The 19,736-nt window shown below is 52.3% G+C and overlaps 12 protein-coding genes across 12 annotated transcripts; 5 read left to right on the top strand and 7 right to left on the bottom strand.

The window, feature by feature from the left end:
• Positions 1-170: 170 nt before the first annotated feature.
• On the top strand, positions 171-1,799 carry GNI_094830 (putative DEAD box ATP-dependent RNA helicase; the record flags this gene model as incomplete). Its single annotated transcript, XM_011132669.1, has 1 exon — positions 171-1,799. One exon carries the CDS (start codon positions 171-173, stop codon positions 1,797-1,799), a length of 1,629 nt encoding a protein of 542 aa, XP_011130971.1.
• A 145-nt stretch (positions 1,800-1,944) lies between these two features.
• Positions 1,945-2,640, top strand: GNI_094820 (hypothetical protein; the record flags this gene model as incomplete). The annotated part of the gene is made up of 2 exons (XM_011132668.1): positions 1,945-2,200; positions 2,441-2,640. 2 exons carry the CDS (start codon positions 1,945-1,947, stop codon positions 2,638-2,640), a joined length of 456 nt encoding a protein of 151 aa, XP_011130970.1.
• Positions 2,641-3,418: 778 nt separating this feature from the next.
• GNI_094810 (dual specificity phosphatase, catalytic domain protein) lies at positions 3,419-7,841 on the bottom strand (the record flags this gene model as incomplete). Its single annotated transcript, XM_011132667.1, has 2 exons — positions 3,419-4,912; positions 4,947-7,841. 2 exons carry the CDS (start codon positions 7,839-7,841, stop codon positions 3,419-3,421), a joined length of 4,389 nt encoding a protein of 1,462 aa, XP_011130969.1.
• A 247-nt stretch (positions 7,842-8,088) lies between these two features.
• Positions 8,089-8,709, bottom strand: GNI_094800 (methylated-DNA-protein cysteine methyltransferase; the record flags this gene model as incomplete). The annotated part of the gene is made up of 1 exon (XM_011132666.1): positions 8,089-8,709. One exon carries the CDS (start codon positions 8,707-8,709, stop codon positions 8,089-8,091), a length of 621 nt encoding a protein of 206 aa, XP_011130968.1.
• Positions 8,710-8,823: 114 nt separating this feature from the next.
• Positions 8,824-9,793, top strand: GNI_094790 (family UPF0016 protein; the record flags this gene model as incomplete). The annotated part of the gene is made up of 2 exons (XM_011132665.1): positions 8,824-9,260; positions 9,424-9,793. 2 exons carry the CDS (start codon positions 8,824-8,826, stop codon positions 9,791-9,793), a joined length of 807 nt encoding a protein of 268 aa, XP_011130967.1.
• Positions 9,794-9,830: 37 nt separating this feature from the next.
• On the bottom strand, positions 9,831-11,680 carry GNI_094780 (putative choline/ethanolaminephosphotransferase 1; the record flags this gene model as incomplete). The annotated part of the gene is made up of 2 exons (XM_011132664.1): positions 9,831-11,444; positions 11,540-11,680. 2 exons carry the CDS (start codon positions 11,678-11,680, stop codon positions 9,831-9,833), a joined length of 1,755 nt encoding a protein of 584 aa, XP_011130966.1.
• Positions 11,681-11,692: 12 nt separating this feature from the next.
• GNI_094770 (ankyrin repeat protein) lies at positions 11,693-12,326 on the top strand (the record flags this gene model as incomplete). Its single annotated transcript, XM_011132663.1, has 2 exons — positions 11,693-12,060; positions 12,143-12,326. The coding sequence occupies 2 exons, from the start codon at positions 11,693-11,695 to the stop codon at positions 12,324-12,326; spliced, it is 552 nt and encodes a 183-aa protein (XP_011130965.1).
• A 196-nt stretch (positions 12,327-12,522) lies between these two features.
• Positions 12,523-14,873, bottom strand: GNI_094760 (protein phosphatase; the record flags this gene model as incomplete). Its single annotated transcript, XM_011132662.1, has 3 exons — positions 12,523-12,796; positions 12,834-12,915; positions 12,959-14,873. The coding sequence occupies 3 exons, from the start codon at positions 14,871-14,873 to the stop codon at positions 12,523-12,525; spliced, it is 2,271 nt and encodes a 756-aa protein (XP_011130964.1).
• A 384-nt stretch (positions 14,874-15,257) lies between these two features.
• Positions 15,258-16,126, bottom strand: GNI_094750 (adenylate kinase; the record flags this gene model as incomplete). The annotated part of the gene is made up of 2 exons (XM_011132661.1): positions 15,258-15,977; positions 16,115-16,126. The coding sequence occupies 2 exons, from the start codon at positions 16,124-16,126 to the stop codon at positions 15,258-15,260; spliced, it is 732 nt and encodes a 243-aa protein (XP_011130963.1).
• A 251-nt stretch (positions 16,127-16,377) lies between these two features.
• On the top strand, positions 16,378-17,285 carry GNI_094740 (glutathione S-transferase; the record flags this gene model as incomplete). The annotated part of the gene is made up of 3 exons (XM_011132660.1): positions 16,378-16,542; positions 16,588-16,693; positions 16,768-17,285. 3 exons carry the CDS (start codon positions 16,378-16,380, stop codon positions 17,283-17,285), a joined length of 789 nt encoding a protein of 262 aa, XP_011130962.1.
• Positions 17,286-17,703: 418 nt separating this feature from the next.
• GNI_094730 (hypothetical protein) lies at positions 17,704-18,582 on the bottom strand (the record flags this gene model as incomplete). Its single annotated transcript, XM_011132659.1, has 1 exon — positions 17,704-18,582. The coding sequence occupies one exon, from the start codon at positions 18,580-18,582 to the stop codon at positions 17,704-17,706; it is 879 nt and encodes a 292-aa protein (XP_011130961.1).
• Positions 18,583-19,201: 619 nt separating this feature from the next.
• Positions 19,202-19,651, bottom strand: GNI_094720 (hypothetical protein; the record flags this gene model as incomplete). Its single annotated transcript, XM_011132658.1, has 1 exon — positions 19,202-19,651. One exon carries the CDS (start codon positions 19,649-19,651, stop codon positions 19,202-19,204), a length of 450 nt encoding a protein of 149 aa, XP_011130960.1.
• Between the last annotated feature and the right edge of the window lie 85 nt (positions 19,652-19,736).

Raw genomic sequence — 19,736 nt, 5'->3', positions numbered from 1 at the left:
CCCCCCCCCACCCCCGGAAAAAAGGTATTCTGCTTCCATCTACGTATCTTCCAGCCCGTCAAAGTCACCCAAAATATACAGTTTTGGTCGTGGCTACACAGTTTTGGTCGTGGCTATCGTTTGGAGAGTGACTCTATCTCGGCTGGCCCGCGACCGGAATTTTAAAACCCATGAAGCGGTCGGGGTCTACCACACGCGCGAATAACTCGAAGAAACTGCGCACGAACGCAGACAGCGGTCCCGTAGAGAGCAAGGCTAGCGGGCCGGTATCTCGGGAGACACGGAAGAAGAAAGTCGTGGAAAAACCAGTTGTTTTAGAACAGCCAGTTGTTTTAGAGCAGTCAGTTGCTTTAGAACAGTCAGTTGCTTTAGAACAGTCAGTTGTTTTAGAACAGTCGGTATCTGTGGAGAAGAGTGACGATTCTTCGGACGGTTATTCTTCGACGGATGACGAGGGTTCGGAATCGGATTCATCCAGTGAAGGGAACGGTGAGGATATGGGAGCGGGCGAAGCAACGACGTTTGAAGAAATGAATTTGGACCATGTATTGCTGGATATATTGAAGAGGCGGGGTTGGTCGTCGCCTACGCCGATTCAGCAAGTGGCAATCCCGGCGGCGTTGTCAGGTCGCGATGTGATAGGGTTGGCGGTGACGGGGAGTGGTAAGACGGGTGCATTTGCAATTCCGATAATTAATGATATGATGAGGAAGCAAAAGACTAGTCGTATCCATCCTTTCTACGCCATTGTGATCTTGCCAACCAGAGAGCTATGTGTCCAGGTGGCTGAGCAGTTCCGTTTGTTGGGATCAATGTTGCAATTGAAGGTTTGTTGCTTGGTCGGCGGTATGAGTTCTATCGACCAGACGAAAGAGTTGGCGAGACAGCCCCACATATTGTGTGCTACTCCGGGTCGTTTGGTTGACCATTTGCAGAACACCAAGGGTTTTAGTCTGCAGTCAGTTCAATTTTTGGTCTTGGATGAGGCCGACCGTTTGCTGAGTTTGGACTTTGAGGAAGCTCTACATGAAATTGTGCGGAACTGTAACCCGAAACGGCAGACATTCCTTTTCAGCGCCACGATGACCAATAAGTTGAGCAAGTTGCAAAGGGCTTCGCTTAAACAACCTATTAAGGTACAAGTCGATGATCGCACCCAGACCGCATACAATCTTGTACAAAAGATTGTACTGGTACCCATTGACCAGAAGTTCCAGTACTTGACAGTCATGTTAAAGAAGTATAACGCCTACCGCTCTATTGTGTTTTGTAACACCTGCAAAATTGCCAACGTGCTCAACGTCTTTCTTCAACGACTCAATTTCAATACCGTCGCATTAACAGGTGACATGAACCAGACTCTGAGATTAAATGCGCTAGGCAGATTCAAGAACAAACAACTAAATGTCTTGATCACCACCGAAGTAGCCGCTCGAGGCATGGACATCCCAGACGTTCATTATGTATATAACTTTGACGTTCCGAAAACCCATAAGGATTACATACACCGAGTAGGACGGACAGCCCGAGCTGGTAAGCATGGTTCTAGCTTCACTTTCGTAACCAAGCTCGACGTTATTCAATACAAGCTAATTGAAGAGAAAATATTTGGAGAGAAAGAGCCGGACCAACTACCCCAAACCTACAATGACATGGACTTGGCAAAAGAGGTCAACCTACTCAACAAGGTCGTCAATATAAACGATGCCAAACTGACTGCCGAAAAGGAATACAATACTTTAACTAAAGCAAAGGCTATCAAGAAACGATCTCGACACGGTGGCCGTGATGGGGAGTGATCCAGTTTACACCACACACGATAGTCCTATAATAATTACACGTGATACTGCAATCTTTTTCGTCCGTCATCCAATTCTTCTTCATCCAATTTCACAGTTGTTTGCATCATTTGTTCAATCGCACTTGGGGCAGCGATAAAAAATTATGATTCGGGTAGAGGAAGTCGGTTCAGATGGATCTACTTTGGATGGACGGCCGTTGGGAGGAGGACAGTCTCCAAAAATCCTTCAGAAGAAGACGACGGTTACTGAAACCGTGCACACTACCACGACCTATCCTGAGTCGAAACAGAGCTTGCCCACGGTAACTACTCAAGCCCTGGTGACAGACACAGATCGCGACCGGAAGCTTGCCAACACTCGCGAGGAATACAAACTGTGTTATGTAAAAGTTACGAGCGGTAAGGACCGCACACTGTGCTACAATCGCACATTGTGCTACAATCGCACATTGTGCAACCGCACGCACACTGTGCTGCAATCGCACATTGTGCAACCGCACGCACACTGTGCTGCAATCGCACATTGTGCAACCGCACGCACACTGTGCACCATTGCAACCACGTGAATAACCGACCAAATTGACCAACGGTATGAGTCGCCAATGGTGTGAATGGTATGAATGACGAATTGTGTGGTAGATGGAATGGTAATTTGTGGCAACTGTGCGCATGGTATGAAAGTATTGAACAAGAGGGAATATGGTGAAGGGCACACCGTTATCCCTTCTGTGCCGAAGATAACGAGCGAAATTGAGGTGAGTAATTCGGGGCTTGAGTATCACAAACATAATACTGCCAAAAACGCTGAAGTCCACTTTCATAAACATATATTGATCTAAGAAGATCATACATAAGGAGACTATACATAAGGAGACTATACATAAGGCGATAATGACCTGGAAGAGGTCTGGACCAAATCTATGAGGTCTGGACCAAATGCCGGGTAGGATCTCAAATATTGAGCATTTCCTTTTTCAATTGATGGTCAAGGATTTATCGTGGGGGTAAAAAAAACTGGGCCGATAACAGGATTGGTTGTGACTATGTGAGGTGGTTGTGAATTGTAGGGGAATTGTGCTGGGAACTTCAACGGAATATTTCTTTGATCTATCGGATGATTTCGATCTATCGGATGATTTCGATCTATCGGATGATTTCGATCTATCGGAGGATTTCGATGTATCGGAGGATTTCGATATGCCTGTACTAAGCTTCCAGCGTTGTAGCCCTGCACAGTTCCACCATCTCCGACAAAGCCGCGTTCCTCCGGCAGCTTCCTCTGATTATAGCTTTTTTCAACGCAGTCACCACCAGCCGTGCTGAAAACGGTATTCGGAATGACATAGTCATGCTCAGGCGGCCCGTAGTCTCCAGGATACGGCTGGTGATACTGATACTCCACACGTGAAGCGGTCAGAGGAGGCGGGTCATATATTGCACTTTGTGTGCTACTCGACCAGGCAGCGGAAGACAAGGGAATGAGTCTCCAATTAAACGAACTACAAAAGGTCCCGTACTAATAATTGTGGCAAGTAACTGGCACGAAATAGGCATAATGGTGGGACGGTGTATGTGTGGCATAATGGTGGTGGGACGGTGTGTGTGTGGTAGACAGCGTTACTTATTTTGTGATGGGGCTGTATTTCCCGGAAGTCTTGCTTTGGAGATCCTGGCGGGGAAGGAGACTGGCATTTCCCTGACTCTAAGTGCGGGATGTACGGTGAGCGGAATCTCAGTGGTGAGGTCATCGCTCGATTTTTTGGAGGAGGCAGCTTCGGACCGTGTGGGTACGGACCAGTGTGCGGAAGCGTCATTGCGTTCGCGGGGCGTGAGGGGAAGGTGCGCGGGGTGGAGGGTCGGGTGATCGAGCATCCATTTGACTTTGCGCCCGCGTCGGTTGTCTTTTCGTCTGGGTCCAGCTAGATCTTCGCAGGGTACGAGCAACGAGTTCCGGAATGTGTTCCTGAGTAGAAGTTCGTCGCTGGAGCAGTCGGGACTGGCGGCCCACTCGCAGCTGAGCGTCACCCGGGTATTGAGCAGACGCTCAAGAAGAAGCAGCTGGATAATAAAGGACTTCCGCAGGTCTAGATCCGGTCTCCGGGAAAGCACAAACTCCAACGCCTTCTGTGCCGTCCATCGATATCGTGCCATCAGAAAAATACAGACTGCCATTACACCACGGCAGCGCCCGAATCGCGAGTGAATAAGACAGGAAACACCCAGTCGATCAGCGGCGTCTATGAACCTAATTAGTTTTAGTAGACGCGGACACAGACAGTCTTCGTAGATCCTAAAACCGCTGTCGCCTTCTAGGCCATCCACGGCTACCAGGTCACCATCCACGGTTACCATAGCCTCTGAGCCAAGAACACTTTCTTCTGGTGCGCTTTCTTCGTCGAGCACGAGGGCTGTTTCCCGTTTCGGCTTAGGCAAGACATTGCTTCCCATGGGTGCCCGTGGTCCGGTCAAATGAGGGCCGGTCAACCGCCGTTCCACCTTAGCTGCCTGTCGTGGCGGGTGCGTGCCTCGCGTCAAAGCTGGAGAGCCGGAGTCCGCCAACGCCAGCGGCGGTTCGTTCTTCTTCTTCCGTCGCCGCACACGTGTGTCCCCGCCCCCCTCATCGCCCAGTCTCCCCTCCGGACCCTCCTCTCGATCCGCATTCCGATTTGAAGCCAAATCGGGATCAATATTCCTGTCTGGACCGGGGGTCCGGTCTGCCTCGGGGGTCCGGTCTGCCTCGGGGGTCCGATCAGAGGCCAAGTCCCGACCACCACGATTCCCAGCGCGGGAGCTGTGTCTTCGGGTGAGTAGAAGGCTCGTAGAAGAGGATGCTTTCTTTCTCTTTTTCCTTGAAAGCTCTTGAACTATGGTACAGTCGGCATCTTCAGGCCAATTCAGCTGAATCACACGCAACCGCTGAACACCACCGTATTCAAATGTATCTTGTTGGGTACAGTTCACAACAAACTGGATCCCATTAGAACTCAGAAAGTCCGCATCCCATGCAGATAACGAATCACCCAGGAATAAACCATCCTTTATTCTCACTGCTCCCACAAATTCCATACTTTTATTTTTTAGAAAATCGCCATCGAAGATAACCCAAATGATCTACATTCACAACACAGGGACATATCTCACATACCAACATCCTACCACCCAACGGGCACGCCGTCAAACTAGTCCGACCACATAACGGACAACAACATACAACCGGTCCGCCCTTCACAGATGAGATGCTCTCTGATATCGACGAGCCGCCGTCTTCCACAACTGAGCCTGAACCCCCATGTTCAGCACCCGCGGTCACAACCGCGGTCACAACCGCGGTCGCACCACCAAATAATGCCTCTTGCCAGTCCTTGTCCGGGAAAAAGACGGGACCGGGCTCGATCTCCATTGCCCGCAATAACTCGAGGGTGTCCTCTATTGGAGACCCCGAGGATCTCACCACCCACTCCGCCTTCACAACCAGCGGCACTTCCGCTCCCCCAATCTTCACCGCCACTTTCGGTCGGCCCGGCACCTGGCTGGGACCCATGCCGGTCATTTGGTTGAGAGCCGGGTGCTCTCGAGCCGGGTGCTCTCGAGCCGGGTCCTCTCGAGCCAGGTGATCTCGAGCCGGGTCCTCTCGAGCCAGGTGATCTCGAGCCAGGGAGTCGGTCGTCTTTTCTGCAGTTCTCTTGTCCGCGGTTATCTGGTCAATGGCGAGCCAGACAACGGCTGTGGACTTTTTGGCGTTCTCGCTGCTTTCCTTCGGATGGACGGTCACTAGTACGCGCTCTTCAATGTCCGGTGGCAAGGGGCTGTCTGAAGAGAGGTGGTAGCAGTTCAAGCCGCATAGTCTCAAGTAACCCGCGATGGCAAGGTGTGTAGTGGCCATCTTGACCACAACCTTCGCTGCCTCCTTCGCAGTTGGTGTTGGCGCCGTCTGCAGAGCGAAAAACTTTTCACGCACCGCGAGGTAGACCTGCCACGTGTGTTCCTCGTCGAGCTTGAAATGCGAGTGGCGTCGGGATTTGCGGGAAACGGTGCTCTCCTCGACCGCGGCGTCGGCGGCGGGACTGACCGCCAAACTGCTGGGCGTCAAGACGGCGCCGACGGGAGACTCGGCGCCGACCTCGGACGCGGAAATGCTCGTGCCCGTCCGGCTTATCGTGCTCGTCCCCGTGTCAGTCAGAATCCCAGTTGGCAGGGCACCCGTGGGGAGAGAGGCGGTGGGTTTGTCGGAGGTGGCAGGGGCGGTGCGCGAGGGGGGTCGGTCGAGGGAGCAGTTGAGTATTTTGGCGAGGCGTCGGAGCGAGCCGCCGCTCTGGAGTCGTTGGTCGAGGTGTTGGAGGATGAGGAGGACAATCAAGACGTCGGAGGCAGCGTACCAGGTCTCCCGGTTTGGCAGCGGACGGCGGTCCCAGTTGCTGAAGGCAATCGACTTGGTGAGTGCGGCAGGTTTACCGAGAGCGTCCATGGTGACGTAATTGAAGCACTTCTCCAGGCCGACATTCTTCTTGAAAGGCGGGCTGCTTCCCCGTAAGTCATCGTAAGCCTTCACCAGACGCGATAGTTCCCAGTACCCCACGTCCCTCAACACAATGCCATTATGTTTGAGCATTTGAACGTCGCTGCGCATAAAGTCAACGCCGCACATTACTGAACCAGACAGGAAACCCACCAGGTCGGGCACCCACTGATTCTGGTCGTAGGCTCTCAGCGCTACCAAGTCCACGATTAACACAACCATGTTCTTCTCGTCAAAGTCGCTCCCTGCTCGGGTTGGGTCGCTCCCTGCTCGGGTTGGGTCGCTCCCTGCTCGGGTTGGGTCGTTCCCTGCTCCCGCCGGGTCACTCCCTACCCTCACGGGGTCATTCCCCAGCGGTGGGCCGGCGAAGTAGGCTAGCTGCAGCAAGCTGGCACACGCGGCGCCTCTAGGCCGCCATTCCGCGTCCACTGAGATTAGTTCTGGCCGCCGTGCTTCTTGGATATGTCGTCTGAGGTCGTCTGGCTCCTCGACAAAGTGAATGATGTCCCAAATGTGTCGCGTGGGATTAAACAGTCGGTACATCTCCAGCACGCTCTCGGGAACATCCTGGAACTGAAGCTGCGGCCATTGATGTGACTCAAGAGTGCCCTCATTCAGTCTGCCGGACCCTCTCGTGTGTCCACCGTTATTAGCTTCCTTGGTGGCGGCATTATTGGCGGCATTATTGGCGGCATTATTGGCGGCATTATTGGCGGCATTATTGGCGGCATTATTGGCGGTCGTTGTAGCGACCACGGTTTGGTACAGTTGTTTAAGTTGTTTGAATGTGTGTCGGTTGTAGAGTCTGGGAGTATATTCAATTCTTTTAGTGGTGGGTGGACGGAGTCTCTTTCTCGTTTCTGGGTCCATGTATTCATAGTATAACTCAGTCTTAATTTCCATAGTCTCGTTAGTAGCGTATAGCCCTTTGCTGGAGTCGCCAACCCAGTTGTAATAGACCTGGAGGTCGAAAGGGTCTGCGGAGAAGATTTCCGCAAGCGTATGTTCATCCAACTTCTCGCGAAAGCGTAGAAAGGTTGCGAAACCCTGGATCTGAGCAGCTTCCAGAACGGGTACATGCTTGATGTTCTTGAGTTTAGCCAGGGCCTTGATGATAGAATAGCATGCCTTATTTGTCTCCACAAGTGGCAGACAGTAGTCCCAGACGTCGATAAAACGGAGACGTTTATTCTTCACTCCCACTACTATCATGGATTCCACGGACGTAAAAGAAGGAGAAATCGCATTAAACCACACCTGCGAGTCCTTCCACTTCAACGGGTACGCACGCATCACAGAATCCCGAGCCAAACTCCAACACCACGCGTCCGTTTCCATCTCTTCCTCCACCGTGTGTGGTAACTCCAACAACACACATCTATAGAGATCCAAATAACGCAAACTCTGAACCGCCGGCGACGAACGCTTCAAAATAACGCACTCTCCACGCACTGTCGTGCCCTCCAAACACGCACGAATCTTCTCGATCTCCACCAACGCCCCTTCGAAATTTATGCTTCCCATCACAGGGGTAAAAACTATACTATTTTACCGCGAATTAAAACCCCCCAAAACATTTATCAGACACATCAACCGATGTGGTTGAAACCCCCCAGCCACAACTCTCCAGCAATGTGAACGTCTTGTGACGATCTGGCAGAACTGGTGCTAAGCCTCCATGGGCCGGGTGCTAAGCCTGCATGGGCCGGGTACTGGGCCTGTATGGGCCAGGTGCTAGGTTTTTGTGTGCCGGTATATGTATGACCCGAGTTCACTTGAAGCGCAGTTCATGGGCGATAAGTTGAGCCTTCAGGCGGGCCCCAAATGCATAGTGCCCGGTGGCACCGTTCGACTTGATAACGCGATGACAGGGTATAAACAGCGGGACCTTGTTTGTGCCGCAGGCCGTGGCCACCGCTCGCACCCCCTTAGGGCTGCCGCATTTCTCAGCCAGTCTCTGGTACGATATGGTGCACCCGAAAGGGATGCTCGCGATGCACCTCCACACACGTTTTCTGAAACCAGAGGCCTTCGGCAAACGCGTTGCCAGCCTACCCAAAGAGTCACGTCCACCGAAGTAGTCTTTTACCGCTTGCAACAGAGTGCCGCAATCACCACAGGGATCATACTCACTCCGACCACAGTCACTCCGACCACAGTCACTCCGACCACAGTCACTCCGACCAAAGTCACTTCCACCATACCCACCCACACTGTGGTCGAGGTCGCTGTGGTCTAAGTCTTGGCTGCGGTCTGTGCCGTTCCTGTCACCTCCTGGTTCAGGCTCGGTAAAGCCTGACTCCACTACCCTTCCTTGCTGGTCCACAAGAAAATAGAACCGTCTCTTGAAGACAGTACCAACCTCGAGTCTACAGTGGTGTGCTGCCTCCATGTCCCCCTCTAAATTCCGACTCAGCCCGAACTGCGACCATTAGATTTGGATTAATTAGATCGACCCCGCACAGGCCAAAAACACCTCTTTGCACGCCTCTTCAATTAGTTATTAATGACCACGGCTTTCGGGGCCCTCCTGTCAAGTTTTGCGACTACTGCGGTCTCAGAATGCGGTGACCGTACATTCATCGCAAGCACAGTGCTTGCCCTCAAGTACGCGCCCCAACAACATGTTCCCCCCGAGAGAGATGTTCACATGAAGATGTTCACACGGCCACCGGTCTGTCCGTACAAGTGTCGTCGTAGGTACAATCGTGTGATCGTATTCTGGGGAACGTTCTGTGCTCTCGGAGTGCAGTCTCTTACCTCAAGTCTCGTAGGCGAATTGATCCAAAGGTTCTCGCCACACAGCGGAAACATTCCCTGGGCCGTGGTCTTCAGTTTTGTGGTATTTGCCGTCTTTTCGGTCCGTTATCTTTACGAGGGCATACAAGGCATACGTAATTTGAAAGGACAAACTCCTCAGCTTCTTAGTCAGACTCTATTAAGGTAAAGCCCTTTGTTCACACCCTTTTGTTCTTCCCCCACACACGTGTGTTCACACCGTCCGCCCACACACGTGTGTTCACACCGTCCGCCCACCCACCCACCTTTGTTCACGTGTTTTGATCCGCATGCACACGTTGGTTCATAAACGTTTGTTCACTGTTAGCCATAGTGAGGATCCTTCTGAGGAGACAGTGGTCAGCAGTCGTTCACAGCAGCATAGCAAAGCGTCTCTCTTTTGGGAGGTGTTCGGCCTGATTTACGTCACCGAGGTCGGCGACACCTCCATGATTGCCCAAGCGGCCCTGGCGTCATACTCCGCTTTCCTGCCGGTATTCCTCGGTGCCTGTCTGGCCAATGCATGTGTCAACGGGGTCGGCATCTATTTTGGGGGTTGTGTGGCACACAAGGTCAACGTCCAGGTCGTCAACATCACAGCCGGCCTCCTCTTCGCTCTCTTTGCTCTCCTTGCCCTTCGAAAATTAGAGCCCTCAGTCTTTATGAAAAATTTATCAACCGACGTCTTCAATCGCTGACGCTTCCGTGACTGCTGCTGGAGGTTAATTGTTGTTGCTACTTATCGTCGCTCGTGGTGGTTACCTCCGCGCCGTTGTCGGTGACAACCTGTGGACTCGACACGTCACCAGCCAGCTGCTTGTCCACAACAGCACCATCATCGCCGTTGGTCTTGGTCTCGCCCCTATTGGTCTTGGTCTCACCCTCGTTACTCTTAGTCTCACCCTCGTTGCTCTTAGTCTCACCCTCGTTGCTCTTGGTCTCACCGCCATTGGTCTCAGCATTAACGCCGTTGGTCTCACCGTTGGTCTCACCGCCAGTGTTCTTTTGGTCCCCCGGCTGCTCCGATGCGGCCGCCGGCGTCACTGTGGGCTGTTCTCCAGCGGTCGTGTTGAGTTCTTTCTCCGACACGGGTTTTGTCTCCGACACGGGTTTTGTCTCCGACACGGGTTTTGTCTCCAACACGGGTTTTGGCTCTTCCTTGTTTTCGCGAATCGTAGCCTCGGTCTCACGCCCGCCAGCAGCCGCCGCTTGGAGGTTTCTGGTGGCATGTTTTTCGGTAGCTTTCTGGGCCCCCTGGGCGATCTGCTCAGGTACGACAAAGAGGGGTATATCAAGGTAGGTTTTCATGGTATTCATCGAGTTGTAGGCGTAGGCTAGGGCCATGGCAACGGTGTAGATGGCGAGAAGCCAGAGGACGGTGGCCTCTACGTATCCGGTTCCGAATGCCTTGCAGACGGCGAGTAGGGAAGTTGAGTAGAAGGGTATGGTTGCGAGATCGATCATTTGGAATTCCATTTTTAAGAGGCTGGCGACCATCATTCTCCAAACAACTTGGGCGCCGGAGAAGCAAATGATGGTGACCACGGGGAAGGGGTGTCGGTGAATGGTGTTGGAGAGGCAGAGAGCGAGTTGGCAGTAGAGGTGGAAGCCGAGAGCTAGCCAGTCTCTCTTGATTTGTTCTGAAGTGATGGCAGGATGGCCGAGATCATTTTTCTTCGAGGCCATGTCCGCGTCTATGGAAGCTCCGGGACCGGCGGTGACTTCCTTGTACAGACTCTTGACCTCGACGGAGTTGATATAGCCCATGCAGAATGCGCAAGGGTAGAACACAAGGATGTTAACTGGCTGGTTTAAAGTAAGCCAACCTAGGGATCTCCAGCCAGTAATATCAACCAAGGTAGAACGCCACAGACCGGGGAAAAGAAATGAGATCAAATTAAGGATAATCACAGTCCACTGGCCCTCTGTAACACCCATCTGCCAGCGACCGCTACTGCTGCCGGTAGAGGTCTTGAATACACCATGCCGGTATTCGTACCAGCCGTAGTCAAACAATTGGAAAGAAATCATACTCAAAATTAGACCTGTATTAGATCCAAGACCCAGTTGAATGGCGCTACAAATTATGAACGCGGAGTAGAAGGTTGTCAGCGCATCACACCCATGGTCCATCATCTGACCCAGTGCACTTGACAAGCCAGTACGACGAGCCTGCTTGCCGTCCACCGCATCTAAAGACTGGTAGGCAAAGTAAGCCAAAGCCGTCAACAAATAAATGATGCGAGGGCATGGACGGTCGGCCTCTGGAGCAAACAATTGCTGGGGCCAGTAGGCCACCACAAAGGAGAAGAACAAAGCTATAACCGTTAACGTATTCGGGTGAATGTTCTAAAATAACCACATGCCAGGGTGGGGTGGGGTATCCGGGGGCAGGCTGGAGTATCCAGGGGTGGGGTATCCGGGGGTGGGGTGTAAGGGCATACCAAGGGTATATGTTCGCTCAAAGGCTGCCACCAGTAGTCATTCAGTAAACAGTCTAGCGGCGTAGACTGCGGGCTGACATACTTATATTTGTTGATGTGATGGAGGTTGGGTGTCAAGTCCTGGAAGAGTCGGGGGAGCATATTTTATATTAAATGAGTAGTGAAGACGACTGGAGCTTTTTAGATGAGTGGCAGTACCACTGCGGCTTAAATGATAACGTCAAAACACTGGAGCAATTCGTAAAGTTTGTAAAGGACGGTAAGTTACCAGCAGGATTCGAGTCCGAGTTGGTGAACGACAGAAACCCGTACTCCGTAAATGACCTAGTAATGCCCAAGGGCCAGGAACAGGTCACCGCGCTACATTGCGCATGCGCGGCTGGATGCTTGGACAACGCAAAGTATTTGAAAGACGAATTGCACGCGACTGTCGCTACAAACGCAAGCGGAAACACCCCCCTACATTGGGCTGCCCAGAACGGGCACGCCGACGTAACCCAATGGCTCTTACAAGCATATCCGTAAGCCGACATGCATTCCGTAGTCATAAAACCCCAAGCACACGTGTGTGCGCCGCGCGCGCTCTTAAAAAAGCGCTTTTAGAGAGTTGGATGTTCTACAACGAAATAATTTCGGACGGTCAGCCCTTGCTCTCGCCTTCGAGTCACAAAACGAAGAGTGCGTTCAGGCTGTGTTGAATCATGACAGTGCAGCTGAATTGGTTCCCGACGACGAGCGAGATGACGACAAGATGGAAATGGAGGAATTTCGGAAAGAAGCGCAATGACACGCGCGCCCCGACAAACATTCGTTTGCATGATGGCTGTAATGATCCCGAAATACTCCCTGGGAAACAAGACTCATCTCGCATGTGGCGCACCAGCCACGACTTCTGCCTCCACCGCGGTTCGGCATGCTAACCAATGGCATCCTTTTGGTGGCCTGATATACTGGCAGTCTGTATAAGTCACTATGGCAAATCGTTATATTTCCAGCTCCTGGAGCAGATCATCCTCGAGCTTTTCGATGTCCACGGGTCTCTTGACGGTGCTTCTGGAGAGAACGGCTTCGATCAATTCGTTTTCATCTGTTCGATGCTTGACCAGCCACTCAGTGTCGTCCATAACGCAGCAAATGCCGGATGTCCGTTGACGTTTGCCGCATTCGGTACTAGTTGGTTGCTCCAGGACACAGGCGTCCCAAAAGACCCGAAGCTCCCTAGCATTATTTGGAGAGAATACTTCGTCATCCGGCGCGCTGCAGTACGGTGGTGAGAGAGAGGGTGAATTCTTACATCAAGGTAGACGCCGCGAATTCCAGCCAGTCTTGAGTGACGGTGGGCAATTGAATATGAGGCGGAACAACATCTAGGCGGTCTGCAAAAATTCAGAGTTGGTTCCCGATCCGTGGACAACTTACTTAGGAGGATGTGAGTGGGGGTCCGAATTTCGTCATTGTGGATAACCTCAGCGCCCAGAAATTTGAATGTTGTGGCGGACTGAGTCTTGGACCAACCATGAGGAGGGTCGCCGTAAAACGGCCTTGTCGACTGGAGCACCTTCAGTTTAATCACGTCGAGAATGTCCTTCAACGACGGAATAGTTAGTTCCGTTTCGTACCCCTGTGCGTCCAGAGCTGCGAAATAGATTTTGTGGGCCAGTTTCAGAATCCGCCGGAGACAATAGAGCTGGAGGTCGCTGTCCTTGAAGGACCTGGGAAGATTCTCGCCGCAGCGTGCTTCGATATTTTGCTCTCGCCAGAGTTGGGGCAGCCGTTCAAATGGCGGAGCCCAAGTGAACGGTTGGAGCTGGAGCGCGGAGCCCCGGTATTCGTCTTGGTATTGAGTTGGGGCGGCTTTGCGGCCGGCCAGTGAGTCTGGGAAAAAGGGGTTGTGTATTCGCGGTGTCCGTTCTTCGAGGGGAGGTGTTAGTGGACTGGTGCCGTCGCTGAGAGGCTTGAGGCCGCTGAGAGTGGTTTCTTGTTCCTTGATCGTGTCCTGTGTCGCGTCTTGACTTGTGTCCTGAGCTGTTTGGTATTTGCCGGCTTTCTTGAGGGCATTCAGTATTCGGAGTGGGCCGTATTGGCAGAGGGCCCTTCGGAAAGCGGAGACTTTGAGGTCGAGTGAGTAGGGGTTGAGAGGCGTGGTGAAGTGGTCCAGAGGACTGGCGAACCAGACGTAAGGGTAGCAGACGAAGAGTCCTACGTCGTCGTCCCATGCGGCGGGTGTGTCGTCTACGACGAGGATGGCATGATGGTCACTAGGTAGAACGCGGCTGAGGTTCTTGGTACCCCGCATAGAGACTGCATCTCTGCTGAACACGTGGTCATGAGGGAACCAGCGACGGTCGGGGTCGAGGAGCGAGAGAGCGCAGTTTGCGTGTTCGCGGATCCCCGCGGTATAGATATACATTTCAAAGTACTTGGCCATCTCCCGCAGAAAGGGGACAACACCGGGCCGAAGTTTGAAATGACTGGCTACGGATGCAGAGGCGCTGACCGCGGTCTCCAAATAAAACACGGCCGACTCAAGGAGGCGCAATTTGTACTTGGTGGCGGGGTTTTGTTCTCCGTCTTCCACGTACTGGCAAAAGGTTGTCTCCGCATCCGGCAACTGCACCTCCAAGTCGCCTTTCAGCTGCCGGCCATCGATTAACACTTGGCGCTCCGGAGCGAGGCAGCCGCTGGTGTCACAGACCGGACAGTAGATTCGCTTCCTCCGTCCGTTGTCTGCCGGCAGTGAACCTCGCTCCTCTGAAGCTCGTTCGTCTGAACCTCGCTCCTCTGAAGCTCGTTCGTCTGAACCTCGCTCCTCTGAAGCTCGTTCGTCTGAACCTCGCTCCTCTGAAGCTCGTTCGTCTGAACCTCGCTCCATCTCGGTGGCGGGCATCCGCGGGCCGCGTGCGGTTTCAGTTGCTTTGCACGAGCATAGCTGGTGCAGTTTCAGTTCTTCCGATTGAAAGGTATTAATCTGGTTGTCTCTTAGTAGTTCAACGTGTGGCGGTGTTTGCTCTGCGTGTATGAGGGTATGGTCGAGATCTAGAACAAGGATCAGTTTTTTGGTTGAGTACAATTCTTGGATTTTCGGCTGTGATAACGTCTCGGCATATTCTTTTGATATTTGTATTCTATCATCAATTGCAGTTGTAGCTTTCGGTCCTTCCACAATTTCTCCACAGGACGCGCATAACCTGTTGAGAACTACGTTATGAACACACGGGTTTTTAGCCGTCACATCTAACAACGGCCTTCCACAATCTCGAGCAGGATCCAAAATACTCTGACTATCATAATGAACCAAACTTATCCAACCTTTCTCCGTACTATATATCACCATTTCATCTAGCATGTAAACTGTACGTGTGCTATATATGTCAGTGCGATATTGTATGGCTCTATGTGTCTGCGGGTGTCTGCGGGTGTGTGCGGGTGTTACATATACGTGTATTGGTAGCTTTGGATAGGTGCAGGGAGAGTGAGCCTGTACCTAGGTGGGGGCCATTGGACATGAGTATCTTTCCAATTCGCTGGCCATTGGTGACAGGCTTGCCTTTAGCAACGGACTTATCAAGTGTTAGAACAAAAGCAGTGTATTGCAAAGGCAAAGAAAACGGCAAACTGACGGATTTCATGCGTTGAATAAAAAAGCCCTGGCTTTGGCGGAGGCCGTTGACCGGGTAGACCAAGTCGCGACAGACCAGGTTTCAGCAGACCAGGTCAGTCATTGCTGGCCGCCGATCTTGAGTACAGCTTGTACGTCCCTCTTGACGGAAGCTGCTTCTTCATCGGCGTTGAAGGTATTGAGAATGTGTTGTTCGCCGTAGTAATCCAAAAGAGGGGCGGTTTGTTCGTAGAAGGTTTTGAGTCGGGTTACCAGGCTTTGTTCGTTATCGTCAGGGCGTTGCATGAGGTCTTCCCCCGTGACATCATCCTTTCCTTCTACTTTGGGTGGCTTGTTTACGACATGGTAAGTACGTCCTGAGGCTTTGTGGATTCGTCGTCCGCAGATTCTGAACTTTAGAGTGTCTTCGGAGGCCTTGAAGTACAAAACTGCGGTAATTCGCGAATTCTTCTCGGCCAAGAGGGCATCCAAAGAACGGGCCTGTTCCAAGGTCCTCGGATATCCGTCTAGCAAGTACCCCGGAGCTTTCGGATTCCTTGCCATTTTCCCGGCAACAATATCAAGGACGGTTTGGTCATCAACCAGCTCACCACGCGTCAAAATGCCCTCCACCTTCTTACCCAACTCAGACCCAGAGGCAATCTCCTCCCTCAGTGCATCACCCGTTGAAATATGGCACAGTCCCATTTCGGCCTTCAACCACTCCGAATGGGTACCCTTGCCGCAGCCCGGGGCGCCAAACAACAGAATATTCAACTTGCCCTCGCCCACTCGAGATGCTCGACTACGAAGCTCCGCCAACAGCTTGTATGTCTCCACCTACAAACGAATGCACGTCCCTCCCGCACGCCCCCATCAGAGTGTAACTTTCATAAAGAGACAGTGTTCACCCGGCGAAGCACTGGGAACGGAACAAGCAATCCGGAAGCGCCTGCAAAGAACTGGTGAGAACATACCTTCTCGAACATTATTTTTGGTCGATAAATTTCAGCCGGATTCGATCTTGTTGCGTTCTACGTGGCGCCCTAATATTTTATGGCCAACGAGAAGCTCGTCTGGCAAAGCTCCAAATGCGACTTGCAATAAAAGGAGTTTTGTGACATGCATGTTCTCACACGCTCTGTGGCTGTGTGTACATCTGGTACATCTTCCATGACCCTTGACAAACAAGGTCATCGCCAGCTGGCAGCCTAGCGAAGGCTAGGTAGATGGTGAGGCCATGACTTATGTCGACCTGGCAATCTACGCCTTTGTCGGGAATGTCATTGATCGATCCCAGGGAGAGATCGACATGACGCAGTACAAGAACTTATACAAGACTTTGAAGCAGTTCTTGCTGATTCTCGTACAAAGGGATACTGCAACAAGCATTTTGTTGTCTAGAGTTTTTAACCACACCATTTTCGTTGGGGGTTCGTCGCGATCATAGTGGAACATCGAGCTTGTTAGTGAGCCAGCGACAGGTCTGATGGAACAAGCCTATTTTCTGGTGTTACCGAATTTTGAAAAAGCACTTTTAGATTGTGAACGAGAATGTCGAACCCTACCCTGTATTAATTTGACGTTGGTGGATTGGCTGAACCAGCTCGGCTCGCATTCCATATCGGAGGCATACCTTTCACGGACGTCCGATTCAAGTCCGAAGAGTGGGCTGAGGAATACAAGTCGAAGGCACCAAGTGGCAAGGCTCCCTGGCTGCAGTTTGACGATGGCAGCTATTTGACTGAAAGCAGGGCCATTCTCCTGTACGCTGCATCGAAGTCGGGCTTGGTTCCTACTGACTTCACGGACCTAGCGGTTTGCGAGCAAGCCTACAGTGTGGTGTTCGATGCGTATCCGTATCTGGGAAATATTGCGTTCAACAGAGGAGACAAAGAGGAGAATTTGAAGAATGCAAATGAGCGCCTTGCAGCCGCAGACAAGGTCATAGCCAGCCGGCAGTCGAGCGAAGGCTGGGTAGATGGTAAGGCCATGACTTATGTCGACCTGGCAATCTATGCCTTCGTCAAGAATGTCGTTGATCGATCTCAGGGACATATCGACATGACGCAGTACAAGAGCTTATACAAGACTTACGAAGCGGTTCTTGCTGATTCTCGTATCAAGGAATACTACAACAAGGAATGAGCACCGACCGCATATAATTTTTAACCACAGATACACTGACTTCACCACTCCCGTTGAGGTTGGGGTTTCGGAACACTCGTATCCGACAAGGCCCGTAAGCCCACAGCTGGGACGCGTAGACTGTGTGAATGTTACGGGACTGTGGTGACTGGCCAGCATCAGTGTTGGGTTGCGGTTGAGAGACAATGCGATGGTTGCTCCAACGACGTAAAGCCCGCCCACAAGAAACAACCAACTCGAATCGTCGAAGCTCTCGCATCTGGCTTTCACCGGAACGAACAAACCTGTTCGGCAAATCCGACCAATATGAACAGGGTGAGTCCACAGGTTGTTTTGGTTGTTGAGTCCAAGGCACTTTAGTCCAAGGCAGTAGTCCAAGGCACTTTAGTCCAAGGCAGTAGTCCAACGGTAAAAAAAATCATTGCAACGTTGCTGATTCCGCAGTCTGTGTCCACGCTTGTAGCGTGTAGTGAGTGCCGCAACAGCGTTCCCATAAGTCGTCCAGTTTGGTCAGCCACTCTGCGTAGGTACGGCAACCTTTGCCCGATAGTCCTTCGACAATTTCTTCACCAGAAACGATACCGAATGTCCATTGGGGATTGCAGCAGCCCTTGAAACAGAGACCGGAAGCCAAGAGCGTGTTCTTCGCGACCACGCACCCGTCACTCGCCAGCTGTCGCAACACCTCACCTGAGGTGGCGACCGCTGCGGCTTCTGTCACCCTATCTTCCACCGACGGCATCGCTTCCACAGACATCGCTTCCGCCGACGGCATAGCTTCCATAGGCATCGCTTCCACGGGCATCGCCTCCACAGGCATCGCTTCCGCAGGCATCGCTTCGACTCCCTCCCACGGTGCCTCCCACGGTGCTTCCCATTTCGACGACTTCTTTGTTGGGCGTAACATCTTGGCAACGGTCGGGGACAGCAGTACCGCGACGGCCTGCACATCGTTCTCTTCGTACATCGCAGGCAGCCAGATCTCGCTGGTGTGTGCAAGTACCGGCACACGTTGGGAGGTACATGCCTTGTCTAACTTACTCACCGTCTCCAACGCAATGGCCAACGCGGCTCTCCGGGAAATCCTCGTCTTCTTCGTAAACGTAGCCAAGTCACAAAAACGCACTTTCGGGTTCCAAGGCGCCGTCTCCAGAGGCATCGCCAACTTCGTCATCGACGCCGGGGTCGCCATAGCCTCCGGATTATCGCAATCATAATAGACCTCCGACATATGCAGCATGGCCAGCAGCGCCACTCGCTCTTGCCCCTGAGTCTCTGCCCCACACACCCCTCTCATCTCCGAATTTTATTTTCTGATTCACGGGTGCGGGCCACGGCTAGTTTGCTTGTTCACTAACCGCGACTGACTACCACTCGCGGGCTGACTGTATCTCACGGACTGACTACGATTTGTGGACCAAGTTGCGTACTGGAAGGCCTGCGTATTGGAAGGTTTACTTCAACCGTCGAGCACCTCAGTGGCTCACGGCATTCATCATCTGTCGGTCACGTACTCGAGCCGTCCGCCGCACCTTAGCACCCGACAGGAGTCGGCGCTCAGTCAGACCTTTTTCTCGAAAGCGCGGTCACGAATCTGGCCGTTGTCGTCCGTCAGTTTGCCGCCAATTATGTGTAACGCCTGAAGGGTGCTACGAAGCATACCAACGAGGGACGATCGTGACAGCCCGTTCCTTGCCCATAACGCGTGCTGTGCATTGCGTTTGTCTCCGCCAACCCTCTCATGAGCAGGCCACACCGACGGAGGTAGCGACCCGACTGATGGATTCGGCCCGACTGATGGATTCGGCTGGTCTGGTCTGGATTCAACGATTTCAAAAAAATCCACCGACCACCCATTTTTAACGATATTCTCCAACGCTTGGTAACCCAAGCACTTCAGCATTCACCGTAATCCATCATTCCGCACAGTCATTGATCATCCTGGCGCGCTTGGCTCCCCCAGACTCGCAATCACGACCAGATAGGCCAAGAGGGTGGGCAGGAACATAATCTGGCAGTTTGGTAATCATTTCATAAAAGGTCTTTTCCACTCGTAGTTGCTCTTCCGGCTTACGACCATGATCCACGGAAGTCATGAGACGGACAGTGTCGTTCAAGAGGCTTGTTAACAAAGCAACGACACTCTGTTGGAACCTCTCAAAGAGGCTTTCGAAGGTGAACGACGCACAATTTACACTCAGGGGTCGCCTAGTGCGTTGCCTTGTCCGTTGTAATAACCAGAAGTGACAGCCGTCCGCTGATACCGTAGCTGGCTCCAGACGTACCTGCTCCACCATTGCCTCCAATAACGGTCCTTCAGCAAGTCCCTCCCGACGGTTTTTCACTTGAATGAAAATCGCCGTCATTTGATCCGGTTCCACAATATTTGCGTGAGATGCCTTCAGAACCGGAATTACAAGGTCATAGCCAGGCTGATTAGATCTGATGGGG

This window comes from Gregarina niphandrodes, assembly GCF_000223845.1.
Source record: "Gregarina niphandrodes unplaced genomic scaffold scaffold00019, whole genome shotgun sequence".
NCBI classification, from domain to species: domain Eukaryota; phylum Apicomplexa; class Conoidasida; order Eugregarinorida; family Gregarinidae; genus Gregarina; species Gregarina niphandrodes.
The sequence above is the reverse complement of the archived record's forward strand: the minus strand, read 5'-3'. Positions and strand labels throughout refer to the sequence as shown.